Genomic DNA, 20,970 nt, shown 5'->3' with positions numbered 1-20,970 from the left:
ATATAAATGAATGCATGAGGTGAAGAAGTTCTAAGAGACCTTTGCTTGATTGTAATCAAATACAGAAAAGTAATTTCATAGCTAAGTACAGAATGGGTAAATGCTGAACTGGCTTTGAGAATCAGATAATACACAGATCTTCTGGTTTCAGGTAATATTCTTTAATCAGTTGGCTCAATCTATTCAATAGACATACGTTTAACTTTTCATTCTTACAATAAGTTTCTCGGAAAGTTCACAGCCAAAAGAAAGACACAAATTCCATCACTCTGTTCTGTGTAATATAACACACACAGATGCTTGAAATTCCTTCTAGAAGGACCACTTCTACTAGCTTTCTCCTAGAATAAGTGATAAATACTAATACTTCAGGCACAAAATGGTTTTCCAGCACAAGGGGACATGATGTACTGACCTCCCTTCTTCTAGTCACTACTCCTAAGTATCACTGTTTTTCTACCCAAAGAGAAAAATCTGCTGCTTATGGACACCACATGCATTGATTTCTATATTTGGGATTAATGGTGCAGTGAAATTACAATAACCTTTGCATTTTATGAAAGTATGTCTGCACAGGGCATGATAGTTATGCCAACCACAACTCCTCTCACTGGCATCCACTAGAATTTGTATATGCAGCTCCTGTCCTTTCTTTCAGGTGTTTCTCATTTCTATACACTTGCACAAAAATGAATGGCTGTCTGGTGTTTTGGAACAATTAAAGGGAATAAGAACTTGTAAATTCAAACACACGGGATGACTGCCTCTAAGTGAGATCTTGTGCTATAATATTGTCTATCTCATTTCTTTGATAGTATTCTATGAAACTGTATTTTGGTAACTGTTTCTAGTTTTTGTATAGTCAGTAATCATTCTTGTAGTGGAAAACTCATAAAACTCAAACATTTGTTAGTGTCAGAGTCGTTGTTAGCTAGTGTCTAACCAAGCAGCCAAAACAGGATAGTTCAGTATACAGTGAGCTGTGTTTTGTATTCTGCCCATCTGTGATTATCTGTGATCATCATCATGAGGTTTCAACTGTTAACAGAAGGAAAGTGGGTAAAGATAATAGACGAAAGTATAGTGTATAAAGCCAGCCACAGCTCCAGAAGCGTAACTTCTGTCTTGCTTTTGTACTTGCAGTTTATCATAATGTAGTGCAGACAGCAGTATTTGCAGTTGCCAGAAACTTTGGCATGTTATTGCTAATACTCTGGTGATACTGTGCTATTGCTTTTAAAAAAAAACACCCATGATGTTTAGTCATAACAAGTACAGTTGCATTAATTAAATACTGTTTCACCAAAAGAAACCAGCTTTTGTAGTAGCTTTATATTTTGAGACAACAATAATTAAAATGTGAATTTTTTGCTTTTATTTCTAGCTCCCCTCCACTTACTGAAAAAGAAGTTGAGGTAAGTATGTTTTTAAACTCATTTTTTCAGAGGTATGGCTCAATTTTAAGTGGTTACTGTAAGTCTAAGGATGTTATGGGATATTTATTTTTTTTCAAAAGAATAATTTCTCAGAAAAAAGACATACTGAGCTCAGTCAAAATAACAATTTTGTGAAATGTGGGCACCTATTCCAGGCAATATAAACTGTAAAAAAAACCTTAGAGATGGAATAAGCAAAATGCTTGTTTGTGCATTCTTCATAATAAAATACACATTCATTTTGGAAATTATTATAGTGTATTGAAAGTAGTAAAAAAATTGAGTTTAAATGAGCCCAGAAACTAAATGAGTAAAATTGCATTTTCGTATTGGCCAATAGGAGCTTTGGGGCAGTTTTTGATTATATCTTGCAGTTAGTTTACATAATTTTTACTTTTTCAGTTCAAGCCAATGATTTTTTTTGCAGGTTGCTCTTTAGTGGCTGGCTTGCTTTCTTCTTTTCTTCACACACCAGTCAAGGAAAAAAATCTTTATTTACATAGCTCCAATCTAATAGAACTGTTTGTGCCTTGTGCTTTGTAAAGTATTAATCCTAAGAAATAATGCATCTGGTAAAGAAAGAAAACAATCTTTAAAAGCAGGGTGTAAGAGAATAATAATGTTAGCACTTCATCTTTTGCTGGCTTCGGTGGTAGGTGTTTATCCCTTAGGTAAAACAATGCTAATGGTGAGCTCATCGCTGGACTTCCTCTGCACAGACTATCTGTTTAAAAACCTTGGGGACCCTTGGAGGAAGTCCAGCTAGAAAACAGATCCATTGTGATTCTACTTCTGGTAGGCTACTTCCTTCATTGTGTCTCTGCTCTACTGATCTCCCAGAAAAACATTCAGGAAGAGAGGCAGCAACACATTTATTAATTTTTTAGAGGAAGTAAACAGAAGTGATTTTTGAAATGACTGAATTTAAAAAATATTTTTTGAATTTTCTGTTTCAATATTTATTTAAGCACCAAAGTTTGTTAAACAAGTACCTTATTCTTAAGTTGTTCTTGGAAATTATATTACTGTTATGCTTATTTTAAAAGTGCCTTTTTTTAATCCAAACAGAATGTATTTGTACAACTTTCCTTGGCCTTTAGAAATGATAGTTACACCTTGGAATCTAGAATTAACCAAGCAGAGAGAGAGAGAAATCTTACTGAGGAGAATGCTGAGAAGGAACTGGAAAACTTTAAAGCAGCTATTACGGTAAGAAAACTGAACTTTAGTGTACATGAAAGTGTACATACATTTGAAATAGGTGTGGCTGTGCTTGCCTAGACCTACTGTAAATTCAGCTCCAAAACTTAATTTTCTGCTGCTCAAGCTCCTTGCTGTAAGCTGCCTACCGCTGTACACAAGGGAGCATTTTCTGCCAGAGTGAGCTGCCATTGCTGGAAATGTACAGAGGATGTTGCCCTACGTCTAGCAGATTTCAGGAATAAACACTATGAATTTGCTGTTCAGTTCTTGGAATAAACCTGTGACAGAGCTAAGAGCATTCAGCACTGCAATTTGAGTGCTGCTGATCCATGCTGTCTTGGGCAAGTCCTTTAGCAGTAAATATGAGGTGTCCAGTTAGGTGAGACACTGAAATGATCTGAAGCCCGGGTCCTGAGATTTGTGACTTGAAAGACCTGTTAACTGCAGGTAATAGAAGGGGGTATAGAAAAGGAAACAGCGAGGATTACTTCAGGAGTACATGCCATCTCAGGATCAGGTTATGGGCCTGAACACACTTTCATTCCAGCTGTACCTCATATTCTTCTATCAGCAGTAGTTTTCAGTCCTTCTTGCCAGCTTTCTCTGGATTTTCTAACTGAAATGACACATTCTGAGAAGTGTCAGCTTAGGTGCTGCACATGTTTTTCTGCAAAAAAAGGAAGATGTGCTTAGATACAATGCTGCTAAATGAAATACCATTTGCATATTACAAGGAGGTGCTACCATACTTTTGAGAAATAGTTAGGAGGACATAATGATTCTCCCATTTACTTTATCAAGAACATAATCGGGTAAGAAAGGATACAATTAAAAAAAGATGGTTATGTTTATCTCTTTTCATCTGGATTTTCAAATCTGTATTTCCAGATCAGTTGTTGCTGGGGGGGGGGGGGGAAAGAAAAGACGTTTTTTAAATGTTTTGCTGCTCTTCCCTCTGCTCTGTGTTTAAGGAGCAAGCAGAAACAACCTAATGAATCTCAGGGTTTTCAGACTGAAAAAAGTATGTTAGATTTGACACTTATTTCTATTAAATCGTATCAGGTTTTCTCATATCAAACTTTTCTGTGAACAGAAAACTCATTCAGTGAAAAGGTGTTCGCTAAGGCTTTGGCTCATAAGACATCTAAATTCACTCTTGCTTTTGGTAACTAATGCCAAGGAAAATACATGCTTTTATGCATTTCAGAATTAATCTGGGCTATCAAAGTGATGATATTAAACCAGTGCATAAATGTGTTTATTGATTGACAAAAATTGGTTAAGAAATTGTAATTGCCATTTGATTTACAGGCTGTATTATATTTTATTACTCTTTTACATTTGGAATTCTTGAGACTCTAATATCTTCTTTTCCAAATAAGTGAAGTGGCATGGAACTGAAAGAACATAAGTGGCCTTCTTAATACCTTGTGCCTAGCAAATTAAAATGTCCTTTGTGTTTCAGCAGTCATTTGTAAGTACTAGTTCAAATAAACATAATTTGTAAAGTTCACGTGTAGCGAGGTATGATTCATCATTAATTTCAAAAGGAAAATATTGCAAATGTGCTTAGCCTTTTTTAACTCCTTGAAAGGTATGCCTGCAGTATGCAGTGAAGCACCATTCTGAAACAGAGCAGCAGCACTCTCTAGGTTATCTGTGGTGGCAGTGGTGGCACTCCTCTGAGGCTAATCTGTCCGTGTATAATTCTGCCTAGAACACTTCTGTGGCTCAGGCTATTTCATCTGAACTAAAAGTGGCAAGACATGATGATAAAGCTTGTGTGTTTTCACTTCAGTCTTCAGCTCACTTATGGCATCACTATGAACACAGAGAAGCTTACCAGAAGCTATTGGAAGATATTGCAGTTCTGCGCCGTTTAGCTGCTAGACTATCCAGTCGGGCTGAGATGGTTGGAGCCATTCGGCAGGTAAGAACATCCTTCTGTCTAACACGTATCCTGGCTGCACATGTTCACTCATGCTTTTTTTTAGCCATAGCTGGAGGTTATATTAGCCCTTTGAATTTTATTTGCCATTTTGACAGATTAAAATGTTTATTTTGATGTCAGATAAGACACCATGTCACCCTGGAAGTAGAATTCAAACAGAAGAAGATTATCCATGAAGCTACACAATAGGACCATATATATTATTTAGAACTATAGCTGCATTGCAAGAAACTTATTTAAAATCAGTGCAGCACTAATAAGAAAACTTTTCTGGGTCAAAAAGCTCATCTAGTTTATTCACCTGCCTTTGGCAATAGCTTTGTCAGACAACTATTAAGAGTATAAGAACAGAGCAACTATAAATGAGAACACAGCAATACTGCCCCAGATTCAAGACTGTTGCCTCTGCTCTCTAAAGTAACTAGACTGATGCCAGTGACTAAGACCTCCGAGGGTTTGAAAACAAATGTGCATATACCACATAACTAATAAGACGGGCACACAGACTGTATAAACATATGACAAAATAAATTATGATATTCTGTGGGCATCTGAATACATGTGCATTTGTGTTCTTATTAGCTTAGAAATTTTCAGTCAGGGAGGTACTAATATTTCTTGAAGAACAACTATTCCAGATTTAGCCCTGACAGGGAACACAGACATAGAAGCAAATCATTTGTTTGAGAAGTGTAGAGATTACCTGCGTGTTCCCCTTCTCTTCTTTAGGAGAAGCGTATGTCAAAGGCAACAGAAGTAATGATGCAGTATGTGGAAAATCTGAAAAGAACATATGAAAAGGATCATGCTGAACTAATGGAGTTCAAGAAACTTGCCAATCAGAATTCTAGCAGAAGCTATGGTGCATCTGGTAAAAAGATTAACATTTAAGGGTTTGTCCTGCATTTATACAGAGAGGTGTGGTGCTAATAATGTTAAAAACTGAAGAATCATGAAACCTGTTCATGAAGTTCTGATCTACAGTAGATTTCAAAAAGTTACAGATACAATAAAATATTTCATATGAACCATACTTAATGCTATAGTACATTGATTTAAAATCACTGTTGCCTATCACCAAATTCTGATGAAATCCAATGACATTTTCATAGGCCTCTTGCGCATACGTGTAGCTTCCATAGGTTTGACCCAAGTACCTCTTAGATGACAGATGATGGCAAAATGTTGTTATTAAAAAGATTTTTTTCTTTTTGCAACCTTTTCTTTCCTAGTTTGCTGGAAACTGAAATTACTATTTTCTTTTGCAAAAACTTGTATATGGAGGCATAGTGGACTTTTGCATGATCTCAGTAATGACCGTAATGGTTCAATCTTTTGCAGTTATTTCAGATTTCTTCTACAGGTTTAATTGACACCAGAACTGTATGACAGATAAATATGCAGTCACTACAGACCTTTATAAAGACACTATACCTGAGTTTGAAATACAGGCAAGGGCTCTATTAGTATTGTTTACAGGTACTCATATAGTCTAACACTGGTTTCTTTCTACTGTTTTTATACAGAAGATGGAGTACCTCGTTCATCTAGATCCATGTCTCTTACTGTTGGAAAGGTATTTCTACAATATAAAGGAAATTAAATTAATATTATATGTAGTGAAATTTCTTTGTCTGCATACCACCACATATAGACTGTGTTCAAAATGTGGTGCTGGTAAATTCTCGATGTTTTTCTTGTGATTTAGTGCAAGTGCTTTGTAATTTTGGATACATTAAGTGTGACTTTGTGCAATAACGTTAATACTTGCTATGAAGTATAAATAATAAAGGGACCTATTTATTTAAGAATAATTCTATTCCAAGCCACACACCTGTGCTCCAGAGAATGGCTTAGGTCCTGTGCTTTTTTATAGTTCCTCAGTGAGGAAGGTGAACATTGGATCAAATTTTACTATGTAGTTCCATGATCATACCATTTTTGTTATCTTAAGAATTAGATCATGTTCAGAGTACTGTAGATGTAAACAGTTATTTTTAAGTGGGGCTAATTTTTCAGTTAGCATCAAAGTATCTTGTTTGGTTTGACAAAGCATTCAGAGTGAGAGATTATTTCAGATTGTTTTGGCTCAACTATTTAATAACTTTAACGTGGCCAGTGTTCCATGTCTGCAGAACTTCCAAGTGTTGGAGATGAAGTTTATTACAAAGTTTCCTAAAACGACCAGTGATTTAAGAGAGCCAAGTGCCAATGTGACCATTATGAAATGTGGTGTTCAGAGGCATTATATTCAGTCTACTACTTCTTTTCATATTTTTATTTGCCTGGATTGTCATTCTTTAGTTTGTTCCTGCCACCTCTGAGTGCTGGATAGAAAGAATTAGAGCACAGAGCATGCTGAGGGCAAGACTGCATTTCAGAATGATAATCAGATAAGTTGAAACAGAGTCCCCCCCAAAAGATTAAATTTAACAAAGACAAGTACAAGTCCAAATAATTAAGGGGTGTGGGGGGGTGGAACCCCAAACATTGGAATGGATTGCATAGTATGGCTGCTGACTCCCCAGTATAGCTTTTCAGGAGCGTATTAGGTAAACCTCTGTCATTTATGTATATTTATAGTTGGTTTTGTCTAGAAGCAGGATCGTGGAGTAGGTAACTCCTATGTATTTACTAAATCTGTGTTTACCTCCCTTCTTGTAAAGTTATCTAGAGCAGAATCTTAGAAGTGTTTGGATATGCAATGAAGCTATTAGATGCTATAAGTGCTTTTTTTTTTTACTCAGTTGAATGTGTAGATTTTACTACATGTATATCATGGGATGAACCATTTGGCTACTTACCTAATGACAGCAAAAACTTAGATGATGTTTACTTGAGATAGAATATATTGTGTACACTTACCATGTGTTTATCATATAAAGAATTTCCATGGTCTTTGGGAAATGTAAGCAATGATGCATGATGCTAGATAGATATCATAACCACTCAAGGGTGGGGGAGAAGGCTCTGTTCTTTTGCGGAAGCAGCGGATGTTATTGTTTCTGTAAGCTATAGTTTTTAGGTTTAGAAATAATTAATATATCATAGTAGATGCAGTATATCATAATGAGTACATAACAAGATAAGTGTTTCATGTGTAACTTCATTTTTTTCCGGTCATTGTAACACTGGTGCTTTTCCCAGTATCATTATACATCTGGTTTAACCAAAGATAATAGCTTCTAATAAGAACTGACGATATCAACTCGGAACATATCTGTTGTGTGACTTCAACTACTGGGCTTTCAGTGCAGAAGGAAAAGAGTAGCCTCTCCATACAACACCTCATTTCACGCTAAGCACTTGCCATACCAGACAGTACTAGAGGAAGTTCTGGGGAAAACCACAGCCCTGACAGTCATTTATCTTAATTTTGCTCCCAAATCTCCTTTTTCCCAATGGACATTAACCTACATCTTTGCCACACCTATTAACTTGTTCTTCAGTCTGTTTTGTTGTATGATGGAAAAAAAGTATGTTGTTTCTCACAGAACATGCCTCGGAGGAGAGTCAGTGTTGCTGTTGTTCCTAAATTTAACTCCTTAAACATTCCTGGTCAGTCACCAACAGCATCACCTATACCTTCAGTGCCGTCCCTGGTAAGTAAAACCAACATTTTAAAGATACTATTTTTGTTGAAACCACTTTTGCATGGGGCCAAGCCATATTTATTCAAAAATATAAGCCCTTTCATTGGTTTTACTTGTTTTGACTCCATCCTAGTGAAGGGAATGGGCAAAGGTAATTCCTGTTGTGTAAGGGACATATGCCTTCAGAATCTTCCTCCATAAATGATAACTTTGGACACCCCTGAATGGGGCTAGCTGGTGATTCAGAGGCATTAGACACTAGGTGAGGCAATTTGCCTTTTCATCTGTAGTAACATACTGGAAAGAAGTAGCAAAAATAGTTGTCCACTGTGAGAGAGAAATTTTAACTAGAAACCATAGAAGATGATTGGACTGCTTCTCTTCATTGCCAAAGAAGTCGGCTAAACAGGAAAACATGCAATTAATGTACAGAAATGCATGTGGTACAAATTTAGAGATTCTGTGGTGATTTGGGATTAGTGGAGCTACCAGCCTCTGCCTTGACTTTTTGTTTATAAAATGTTAATAAGTGAAATGAGAATCTAATCTGAACCTAATAGATCTATATAAAAGCTTTGGAGGAAAACAGCAAGGCATATCAACTGTTCAGAGGTGAGATATGATGGCACGTAACCTGAAAATCATGCAGTTTGCTCTTAAAAATGTAGGACTATTTAAATGAGGAGTTTTGCTGAGAAACTAAATCCAAGTGTGTTTGTTTATTGTGATTTATTTATGTTTAAAATTTTCCATTGAAGACTCAGCTAACAATGTTCCTAGGATAATATGGAGAGAAGCAAGAGAGTAATTTTCCTGTTCAGTGATCAATATATGAAGAAGAAAGACTTTCTTGGAAGAAGTAGGCAGGGTAGAAGGGAATGTCATAGAAAATTCTTCTTAGTGTGCAGGTCTGTTGTTTACTGTGGTTAGTGGAATTCGGAAGCTCCATATTGAAGATACCTTGTTCATGGGTGTGGGAAAAGCAGCACATTGACTTTGTCATTTTACTGAAGATTCATTTGAAATTAATTCATGGATGTAACATTTATTGTGATTTTTCACTTACAGTCTGAATCACCTAGTAATGGAAGGAGCAACCTAACATCTACTCCTGTTCTGCCAGCACTTTTAGAAAAGTGAGTTTTGTCTAGGCCATCTCATTACCTATTAAATCTTGGTATGAAATGAAAATTATATAAATTTTATCTTTCCTAACAGATGTTATACCAAGGCATAAGATATTGCAATCAGTGACACAACACTGGCTTAGGCTGATTCATGATCTGGTAACTGTATTTTCTGTGTCACCATCATATTGTTCTTTTCGTGTTCAGAGTTTTACAAGCAATATTGCAGAACTAAATGGAGCCTGCTATGATCATTAGAACTCATCAAGTAAAAAATTCAGCAGAAGATCATACATTTACACATTTGAGTAGGCCTGCCTTCAGAACTTGACAAAACTAAAACTATCACATACATTTTTTTTTATTATTTTTTTAAATCTATTTCCTGGAACAAAATAATGCTGTATCTGAAGTTGTCAGTGAGCAACCCCAGGTTCTTTAAGTTGACTAACCCAGTAATAGAAGTTTGTGTTCTACCCTTGCCTTTTGAACATATGGCCAGCTATAAGAATCATATTTTGAAATACTATGATATCCAGTGTCATGTAGGCTTTTAAATTTATATGAATAAACATAAGTATACAAAACTCAGAAGTGTAATTTATCATAATACTAGATAATCAGAATTTTGCAGAAGTCAAAACAATGTTTAAGTAGTGATTCTTTTTTAGTATAAAATGATTTGAGCATTGCACTAAATTAAAACATTAGGTTTGAAATTTTAGTTTTTACAACCTCATATTTTAGTTATAACAGCGAGAGAAGTTTGCATTTTAAAATTAAAAAATACAGATATGAAAGAGGAGATTTTTTTTAATAGTCCAGTAATAAGAAAATACCTCAATATCTGTATTTTTCTAGTACCTATAAATAGCAAAAATATTTTTCCATTAAAACATTTGCCTTTTTGACTCTGTATTACTTGCTGTTGATGTAGATGCCCTGGCTGGATTAAGGTATGCTATTGTTACCCATTTTCCATGGTAGTTCCATAAGTAACTCCAGGGGTTTAAATTGTACTACTTTCAGAGCAAGAATAATAGTTATATGAGCAAAGAAAGCGAAGAATTGCTCTGCTGGGAATCATGTGCATCTACATATTTCTGGAAAGAACTTCTAAGTTATTCCAGCTGAAATTCATGTAGACATGCTATTTAATTTTATACAAGTTATTGAAATGTAAAGCCCCTGCAGTAATAGAATACAGATCTGAAAACATGTGGGACTGAGATGAGAACAGAAGGCAAGGCATACTCAAGCTGTTCTACAAGGTCTTTGTAAACAGTTACCATTATGGATACAGGTACTGTTGAATTTTTAAACCTGTGTGTGTAAATAATTTATTTGTACACATAATCAGCCTAAAAAGGAAAATAAAAAAAAATCAGGCACTTTTTCAAATACTTATCTCTTTCAGGAAATGTTGCACATTCTAAGGAAGTTGCTTGCTGATGTTTCAGAAGTAAAACTTAGTAAAACATCACATTGATTTTTTTGTAGTCTTTACTGCTACTACTGCTACTTTGACCGTTTAGGCTGTTTACAATATTACTATAAAATATCTGCAATACTAATTTAAATTAAAGTTTGTTAGGGTGCTTTAAACATGCAAATTAAAAGCTTTAAATTATGTAGAAGTCAGTACCAAATACTGAACTCCACATCTTTTAGATTAGTGCTGAGGCAGGAAAAAAATTATCTAATATCTTTTGTTTTATCTCTGTGCTTTACTAAGAATGAAAATATGCAACAATTGGGAAAACAAAAATGGTGAACTATGGACTAGTTGTTACAATTGAACAGAATTCTGTAAGATTTAGACCATCTTTTGAAACTGTACAGAAATCCTAGAGGAAAAAAAGAAAACCCAACAAAAAAAACCTCCCTTACCAATATTAGTTACTGGATCTTAAAAAAAGCAAATCATGTTATCAAGTAACAGAACTTGACATCCAAGTTTGAGCATAAGTACGTATGCATGGGCCAGCTGCTGTAATAGTGTAAAATTACATAGTTCAGCAGGATTTGGTATATTTAAGCACTTCAGGCTTATATTCTTGATTTCTTTAAAATCCAAGTGAAAATTATGTCTACTGTTAATACGACTTCTTGAGAGAAAATTCATTGCCCACAAATAGTGTCAGTCAGGATGAATTATTCTGCCATAGATTTTAGTGCCAGAAAAATAAAGCTTACAAAAGGGTTTGGTTCTAGAAGTTGAACTGTTGAGCTTATTAAACCTTCAGTTTCATAGATTTGCTAAGTCATGTCTGAATCACTTAAACTCTTTGTCCCAGACTTAAATAAATAAGGACAGGTGAGCACTGCAGAGAGCAATATACAATGGCTTATCCTTAGTCTAAATGCTCAAAGTTTTTACTGAAGTTTTAGTGACAAAAGCTGTGTATGTGTTTGTATTTTTTTCAATCTGTGCGTCAGTTCAGCATATAAAGTCAGCAGAGGGGAGTAAAAGACAAATAAGAAAAATGTTTTGTTAAATTAGTATGGTTTATTATTACTATTATTTTCCTCTGATGTTGCAGGTTACAGTTTCTAAGGTGATTTTTAGAAAGTTAAGGGACATTTTTCCAGAACAGCAAATAAATACCACGGATAAGCCATGAAACAGATGGGGGGGGGGGTGGGGGGTGGCTTTTTTTTTTAAGAAGAAATAAAATGCAATTTTAATACCTTAGAAACATATCAAGTACTGTTCTTAAATTAGAACATTTTGAAACTAAAATTTTGCTTAGTGTTTATTTCTTCTCTTTTGAAAGACATTTCATTTCTTCAATGTACATTAAAGAAGAAAAATCAGGATTCACAAAATTGTGTGTGATTGTTCTTGTTTTCAGTAGTATACTCCAAATACAGTACATTTCAGTGGTGTTATTTTCTATTTGTCTGTTTCTTTTGTCTTCTTGGCAGTGGAAAGACTAATGGAGAGCCTGACTGTGACACCTCTACTTCTGTTCTGACACAGAGTGGGTTGGAAGAGATCAATCCTGAAACAAAAGCCAAGATAGAAGAGGAAGCATATAACAAAGGGTGGGAATATTTTGTGTGAACTAGATCTGTAAATTTGTGCTACCAGATGAGGACGTATGTTTTTATAATGTAATTTTAAATGAAAAATGAGTGACATAACTGGTATGAGCTCCTAGAAGATGGTCATAATGTAAGCAATGTGGGAAGCAATGTGAGTGAGCTTCACTTACTGTGTTTGCATTGTAGCTGTTCACTTTCATCCTTTATTAATGTTAGCTAAAATGTGGGAGAGTCGTTATACCAGAGATTCTGAGTTGGGTGGGGTGTACTTACGTCAATAGTGTTCAGCTTCATGATAGGATAATCCAAGACAACTTTCTAAAACGTTTATTCTTAAAAGTGTGTGAGGAAATGAGTAAAGAGTATCAACGCTTGCAGTAAACTCATTTGTTTGTGTCACAAAGTGCTTTACCAGCATGTTTTGGGCAATTAACAGCTTTGGGATTTATTTCTTAATGTCAAGCAAAGAACTTTTTACAAAGTGAGACAAAAATTTTGATTCTCTCCTGCAGAATCCAACAAGCCATCTGTCTTTTGCATTGATTTGCATTTGTTCTCCGAGGGAAAAAAACAACTACAGGGTGTTCAAAATGTTTGAAAAATAATAGAGAAATACCTACCAACACTTTTAAAATAGATGACAGTTGTGCTGTGCTGAGGGCTATGACTTCTTTTTCAAGATTATAAATTTGGTAACAGAGCTAACGTAATCTGCTGTTAAGGAAGAGTGGCTGTCTGTATGCCATACTCGTGGTCTTTAGTTAATTATTACTCTTGCCCAAGTGATGCAACACTACTACTTGTGTTTTATTGCATGTAACTAAACATAAAGCTAATTTTTCATTATATAAGAACAGGCTTATACAGCATACTAGACTAAGAAAAATGTTTTGTGTGTTAAAGCTATCAGGAAGGCTTGAAGAAAACCAAAGAACTTCAGGAACTGAAGGAAGAAGATGAAGAGACACCCAAAGAAAGTCATGATGAACATGAAGAAAGTGAAAATGAAGATGAGATAAAAAACCTGAAAAGCAGGTGAGACAGTGGTGTAATTTGTCCGTACAAGAGGAGGCACTTTTTTCTATTTGTAGTACCCAACCAAGTGTTTTATACTATTATCTTGATGCATTTTCTTCCAAATTAGGGAAGCATATTTGAAATTAACAGTATTTTCACAGAAAGACATATTCTGAGATAATATATTGCAAAATGCAAAACTTTTCATTTCAGTATTTCAACTAAAATTGTATGTTGACATCAAGATGCTTCATCTTGATGGGATTTGGTTTTGATCTGAGGTAAAAAATGTCCACAAAAGTTCTTTAGATGCCAGAATATATCTCTCAGTAGGCACGCATTGTCTCATGAAAGCTGTAATTCAGGAATCTGATGCCCATAGTTGTGACATATGTCATTCCCAAAGGGTCTTCACAGGTGAGTGTTTCCATACATCTGCAAAGTGAACGCACAGTAAGACAAGCTCCTCAGCTATGTTGGACTTGCTCTGACTTGGGCAGGCAGGTTCTTGCTCCCTCTGGAAGCTTTGTAGATGCAGCAGAACAGCGCTGTGCTGGATGGAGTTCGTGCCTTTCAGCAGTGTGACAGATTTATTGCATTCATCTGTACCCAGTGCTCTTTGTCTATACTGGGGACTTCTGAACCATCTGCTTATTGTCTTACCTGAAGCATATGATGCCTAACTGGAAAACTTTTTTGACATTTTCAACTTTTCTTAGAGTTAATTATTGACTCTTCTTGGTGGTTCTACCACCCAAGTCAATGTACCTGCAGTTTTCTGCATTTTAAAGGCAAAGAGAATTTTGCATTAGAGAGAAATTGAACGCTGGCCAAAGCAAGTAATATGTTCCAATCCCAAGCTAAGGTAGGGTCCAAATCTGATCCAGAAGAATCTGTTTCCATACCATAACCATTATGGTTATAAACATCTGTTAATATGAGATTTCAGCCGTGTTCAGAAGGACAGTCAACTCACTAGTCATGAAACTCTTAGGAAGAAACGTTTACAACACATTCTAATGCTTAGTTCAGTTGAGCAACCTGTGAATAGTGCAGAATTTTACATCTTGTCAAGCTCTGAGATTTGCCAGTTGACAGGTGGGAGAAATAGAATTCAAGTTTAGAGTCTTCAGCCGTGCTGCAAACATCATCCATATCTGAATGTACAGCTCTTCTTGGGAGAACAGTCTGATTCTTCTTTGACAGGGTGTTTGTATTTGGAAGAAAGATGGTGCACCATACATCTATGAAACTTCTCAAATTGAAAAGCTTAAGATAATAAATTTGCATATGATTAATATATAACAGTTTTCTTTTAATTTTACAGCAGACTTGAAGTCATCATTAATTATTTACATATACTGTACCCCAAGCTGTGTAAACACTGGAACGTGGTATGGCTTGTAGTGGCTGCGATAATAATTTTTGCTGTGGTGTTGGGAATCTACCATTCATACAACTCCTGTGATGAAAAATCAGAGGGACCTGAAGGGAAGGCCAGCTGTTCTACTGCCCATCAGTATTCCTGGTGGAACTCAGGATTTCAACATGAGCAACGCACTGAACAATAAAGGAACAGCCATGTATTTATGGTACCTGAGCAAGTATGCATATTAGACCACTGTTGTTCAAGGTAGTGCTTAGTCATCCTTACGGCTGTTAAGTGTGATCTGTTAGACAAATTAGTTACTCCACACCATCAGGTTTGGGGATACATTGTGAACATACCTTGCCAAAATGCCAAAATCTGATGAATAATGCTAAATGTCCTCTCATTGTAAATGACTGATACAAAGTAATACTGAATCATTATGAGGTTGTGGCAGTAATCAGCAACCAGCAAGACTTTGAAAAGAATGATTTGCACAGGACATTGACATCTCTGCTATGCTTTTGACAGAAATTATTAAAACTGCATTTGCAGTTACTGCTTTACTTTGCATTTCCTGAATTTATTGGTGGTTGTTGGAAGTACTAATGGCATTTAAGTCATTTCGGTTTTAAGTCTAATTAATTTCCTTATTCATGATTATTGGGTGGAAATAGAAGTTCTTCTATGGAAGGTTATAATTACATTATCAGACCAAATGCCTTGCTGATAAAGTAATTTTATAAGAGGAATTATCCATATCATTATTTAAATGGAATACTAAGTACATGCATAAATGTGTTTTATGATATACTTTAAGAAGGGGACCACCACTTGTTTTTTTTTTTAAATGGGATACACAACAAAACCTAAAATGAGGTCTAAGTGGCACAGCTGATATTGTCAAATATATCTGGAAACTTTGGATATATCAAAGGGGCATGCTTTGCAACAAATTTGTGTATGCCACTCCACTCAGAGCTAATACTGGTTACAGCAAAACATAGTTGCTGTCTGGAAAATTAGATGTGTTGCCTAAGCCCAAAATACAGCAGTCTTGGATGTGGAAAGCAATCTTCAATTTTTTATTTTTTTTAATTTAAATAAAGAAGTCCTCAAACCTCTGTATACATTTGATCACACTAAGCGGACTCTGCTCTACTACTGCTAGTACTGGAAATAGATATACTTTGAGATCTGCAGGAGGAACACAATTTTGCATACAGCCAAAACCCAGCCAATGCGTAGATGAACCGGGGTGGAAGCAGGCTTTAAAGAGGTCACTGCATGTTTTTAGTAGTTCATTTTCAGAATCTGATGTCAAGTATATAACTACTCTGATACACTTCTAAAGCTAAACTATCAGGTCATGGCAGATTAATCTTTTGCCCAGAATTTTCAACAGTTCTGCCTGTTTGGGAGTTTTGAGTTCTTAGACATGTGAATTCTTAGAATGTGAAAGCCTGAAATTTTTAGGCAAGCAATTTCAAAATGGTTAAGCCATTACCTGTAAAAAACCGCACCACCTAGGGCTGAGACCAAAATGCTTGTCACTTAAGGTATACCACAGGTACCTGCTGAACATTACTTCTGATTGAAGATGAACTATGTTTGTCTTTCCATAGCTATATCCTTGAATCTAACCACAATATCAAAATCTGTGTGACACTTGATTGCACTTGTGTCTTGCATTCTTCTGGCATTTTCTGACTGATTAACAGGTCTGTTTACCAACTGAAGGATGAGTGTGTTATGAAGTACTGTAATTTCAGTTCAGATGCAGTTAGTATTGTCTTGTTTTCTTTTGGTGTAAACACTGAACCTCAAACTATCTATCAAAGAAAACAGATTTACTAACTCAGTCAGAAATTTAATTCACATACCTGGCACTAGTAACAAATATCCTGATGGTGAATTTTGTTTGTTACATCTTTAGCCACATGTTTCTTAAGAGACAATTATATGGAGGGGGGGAGGAAAAAAGCACTACCACTTTTTTTTGGGTGGGATGGGGTGGGGAAGTCTATAAGAAATTGGGAGATTTGGTTTTTTATTTTAAAGTATGTATTGTTGAGGAATAGTGTGCTTAAGGATGTTCAAAAAGGATAATGGGGAAGTGTCATTCGGTCTAAAATTGTAATTGGTAAAGAATAAGACAGATGAAGGTTTCTTGCAAATTACGTGGTATCTGTTTGGCTCAGTTAGAATTTCTGACTATGAAGAACTCCTGTGACATTTCACATGCTTTCAGTATTTGAAGAAACTTCTCAGTTGCTCTTTGAATACTCCTTTATTAAAATCAGCTACTTTAACTTAATATTCTTTACAAATAGTGTTAGTAACTTAAAAAGGCAATAAAAATTGAAGGTAAATCAGTCTGCAGATTCAGAATGCTCTATGCCAAAAAATATGGCACATATTTGATTATGTGATTGTGGAAATGTTGGGCTGCACTGAGGAAAAACAATTAACAGTGCCTATAATCAAACTAATTCACTCCTTACATCTGCTCTGATGTGGGTCCAACACCTTATTTTAAGTACATGTAGGAGGTTGTTGATATCAGTAGGACTCTTGAAATGCTTAACGTTAAGCATGTGCTAAGTTGGGGTGTTTTTTTGTCAGTGGATGAATGAGGCCTCCATCCTCTCTCAGAATTCAGCACACTGGCTTTTTGTGGACTTAGTGCACAAGGGCAAATTTCTGTAAGTAGTTGTACTGATTTGGAGTGAACTACTTGCTTGTCTAAGGCAAGTATAATTTAACCTCAAATATATTAATTGTTGTGAGGAATGGACTGAAAGAGGCAAGAGATTTTAATGGAGATGAAAAAATTAAGATAAAGTTTATTTTTTAAAAAACTGTTGTTCTTTTTATAACTACTTTGAGCAAACTATCCACTAAAAATAATGAACCACAGTGACTAACAGCACATTAAATATTTTTGCTTATATTTTTCAGTTAGTCAATGAAGACACCTTTTTTTAATAGGAAACTAGATTGAGCTCAAAAACTATTCTAAATGTAACTTTATCTGTTGGATATTAGTTTGCTTTATCTGGAAAAAAACCGCAGCAACTTCTGTGTTCAAAGATCACATCAGCTAACAGGAAGTAGAACTATTATTTATGCAATTAACACTGAAATAGTTTTCTTGAGGTGCAATATTTTTTTTCTGCTTTAACAAGACACGTTTATTGTTTTTCCTGCACAGCACAGATGTTTCTAGTAAAAGGAATTTTAAAAGGTCACTATTTTTGTGTATCATATTTAATTTTGTAATATTGTAAGATTTTGCACAAGTGTGCTGGTATTGTACTGTATAGTATCACATACTTGAGTTTTGAAATAAAAGTATGGTTTCAAAGTCCTCAGTGTTGCTACCTTAAAGATTTGGTTTTTACATGCGCTCTGTCTGCATATTAATGGATATGTTCTTATAAAATACATACTGCCTTGTCGTATAGATAATGGATAATGTAGTGCCATGTTACATATACCAAAGACCTTGTTCTTAGTCTTTCAGTTCCTCAGGAAAATTATGTAGAAGCCACCAGCAAAGTCCTGTTTCGATAGAGAAAGTGTTTGCAAGCAGGGTCATCCCTGTCATACCCTAGAAACAAGATGTGAGAGGAAACTGAAATATCCTGAAGAGAGTTTAACTTGTGCTTCAGAGGGAGGCTGCCTGTCACCGAGGAGGTTGAACATGGAAAGAGACAAGGGAAATCTGTAACCAAAGCAGACTGAGTGAAAGGTTAGGACTCTTTATTTGCTTTGTGTTCTTGTAGGCTTGGGAGGTCTGGGAAGCCTGGGCTTTGTGGAGAGCTGAACTTCTAGACCAGCGGGAGGGAGGCAATGCTCAGTTTTCATAAAGAAAAGAAATGTCACTTCTGAATCTCTAGCGGTCTGTGTCAGGGAGAAAAACTTTGGGACAGTGACAACCTTGAAAGGAATTACTGTTACCAGGAAAAAACCCTGATATTTATATTTTCAACATAAACTTTTTTTTTTTTTTTTCCGCTTGTTTCCTCTCCTGTTTTTCAGGCTTCAGGGTTCCTTTAGAAATGATTGTAGAGAACAGCTAAGTCTGCTCTCCCATATCGAAGGTTTTCTGTTCAGCAATCCTCACTAGCATTTTAAAATATGCTGGCATGAGATGCTGGAAACTTTCCTTATGTTTCTATAAGAATTTAGTTCAAATGCTAATTAAACATTCAGTATAAAGCTGCTTTTTCTTCACCACACAAATTATGAAGACCCACAAACAGGTTAAAGACCTTTTGTACTGTTACAGCCCAGGTAAGTGATCTTCCACACAGTTTTGGAACAGCTGAAATATAAAAAATAAGAAACTGACCAAAAAAAGGTTATTTCAGTCTCACATCATCATTCTAAAATTCTTTTCTCCCTCTCCTAATCCGTAGTTTGCTCTTACAGAACCATGTGAAGGAGCTTGTATTTTTGTTTGGTGTTACAAAGGTGTTTATCTCATTTTTCCAGCTAAAAATCCTACTAAAAATCAATAACATGAACAGAGTTTGACTAAAGGAACTTCGCCACAGTGAGGATAATAAAAAAAATAAAATGTTAAAACTTGGAAGGACAATTAGCATGCAATTTTAAAATGTAGAAACCCAGCTTTTTATTAGTTTGCATGGTAGGAAATACGTAGCAGTTCAAGGTAAGCATGGAGATGATAAGATTTTGTTTGACGTTCTCTGTTTTACAGCCATAGTCTACTAGTCCATGAGAGAGCTACAGAATAACTTACTAGTTTCTGCTCCTACATTGTAAATGCAAGTGAATCCATTTAGAACTTGCCTCAGTGACAGTAAGTCTGATTTCAGTATTTCAGATTGCCGTTAGTTTGTAGAGGCAGGTGAATACAACACAATGAAGAATTGAATAGAGATTGGAGCAAGAAATTTGGCTTAAGATATCAAGGAGCTCTAACAACATGCAGTTCCAAACCACAGCCCAAACACAACTCAGTTTTCATTTCTTCATTGCTAGTTGAGACATCATTTCATTAAGCCACAACATTCTCCACTCAGCCTTGTAGATGCCTGTGTTACAGTATACCCATAACCATGGCATATGCTGCTGTAAAAGATAGGGCCTGTGCCCAGATAAAAGTTAATACTATCTTAATATATTCAGTGGGCATTTTCTACAATCCAAACTGCAGTTAAAGCTTGTGTTTACAGGACCTTTAAAACAGCCTGGGGATGCAGGACAACTAAAAGTTTACTGAATCACAAAGTAAATATGATGTAACAAAATCATCCTGATGCAAAAAAAAAAGGCTCATACCATTCTGAATCGTATAAGCAGGTAAAGTAATTTATTAATCAGCATTTGGCATTGGCAAGGCCCCAGCTAGACAGAAACAGTGAGCAAGCTGGGGTTTCTTAGCTGAAAGATAAGTGGGAGCAGAGGCATGACTCTAAATACATTGCTGCAAAATGTAAGGGAATGAACTATTTTCCATGTCCATTTCCAACAGGAGAAGAAGCGGTAAATTTACAGCACCATATGGGTAAGTCAGTTTAGACTAGGTAATACCTTTTAACAGTAAAGGACAGCAAAACTGGAATAGAGTGTTTGAGGAAATTGAGGAAACGTTAGGAATTTGTCCCTGGAAGTCTTTAAGAACAGGTTAGGCAAACATCTGTCAGGAATAACATAAATACAGCTGATCCTACAGACAGTAAAGAGAACTAGCTGATCTCTTGAACTCCATTCCTGCTCTCTGTGTGTTGGAATCGGGGTGGGGGGGTGGGGGGGATTTCTTTGCTAAGACTTCCTGCAAGTTTTCTAAGTTACAGCCATGAGGATCATCTGTGTTTTGAATCAGACTATTGGAATCACTGTTGGAACTTCATAAACAGCAGCAGTGAAGGGACTGGCTCCCACCTCTGGTCCCTACAGTTGGACAAGAATTCCCATTTTACAGTAGTGTATCTACAAATCTGTTCAAAACTAGGTATCATATTATCTCTGTGTTGTGGTACCTATTTTTGCATTGGAACTCTAAGGCAAAGGAAGTTTAAAGTGCTACATCAAGACAAATAGGATAGTGGAGAATGGATGCCCTTCCAATTAAAAAAAAAAAAAAAAAAAAAACGCCTGGTATGCTGTGATACAATAGAGAATTCATTTTATTTACCAGATGAACAGACAAAATGAGTGATGAGCTGTTAATCAGTAAAACAGGAAAAAATAG

General features: G+C 35.7%; 1 protein-coding gene and 1 long non-coding RNA gene across 11 annotated transcripts in view; both read left to right on the top strand.

The window, feature by feature from the left end:
• IRAG1 (inositol 1,4,5-triphosphate receptor associated 1) overlaps positions 1-18,113 on the top strand; it is a 115,027-nt gene extending 96,914 nt beyond the window's left edge. For 9 of the 10 annotated variants that reach the window (XM_040608780.1, XM_040608787.1, XM_040608788.1 and 6 more), the window contains 10 exons: positions 1,385-1,415; positions 2,505-2,645; positions 4,438-4,569; positions 5,320-5,461; positions 6,117-6,166; positions 8,085-8,192; positions 9,252-9,319; positions 12,239-12,358; positions 13,262-13,393; positions 14,703-18,113. In XM_040608780.1, the coding sequence (XP_040464714.1) occupies positions 1,385-1,415; positions 2,505-2,645; positions 4,438-4,569; positions 5,320-5,461; positions 6,117-6,166; positions 8,085-8,192; positions 9,252-9,319; positions 12,239-12,358; positions 13,262-13,393; positions 14,703-14,946 (1,168 nt within the window). In that variant the 3' untranslated portion in view covers positions 14,947-18,113. The remainder of the gene's footprint in view (positions 1-1,384; positions 1,416-2,504; positions 2,646-4,437; positions 4,570-5,319; positions 5,462-6,116; positions 6,167-8,084; positions 8,193-9,251; positions 9,320-12,238; positions 12,359-13,261; positions 13,394-14,702) is intronic. The other variant, XM_040608785.1, reaches the window with a different exon arrangement.
• A 59-nt stretch (positions 18,114-18,172) lies between these two features.
• Positions 18,173-19,315, top strand: LOC121094550. Its single transcript, XR_005829880.1, has 2 exons — positions 18,173-18,498; positions 19,245-19,315. It is a non-coding gene; the product is annotated as an uncharacterized LOC121094550 (long non-coding RNA).
• Positions 19,316-20,970: the final 1,655 nt, after the last annotated feature.

This window comes from Falco naumanni, chromosome 10 (genome assembly GCF_017639655.2).
Source record: "Falco naumanni isolate bFalNau1 chromosome 10, bFalNau1.pat, whole genome shotgun sequence".
Classification (NCBI taxonomy): Eukaryota; Metazoa; Chordata; class Aves; order Falconiformes; family Falconidae; genus Falco; species Falco naumanni.
This window is presented reverse-complemented; position numbering and strand designations above follow the sequence as displayed.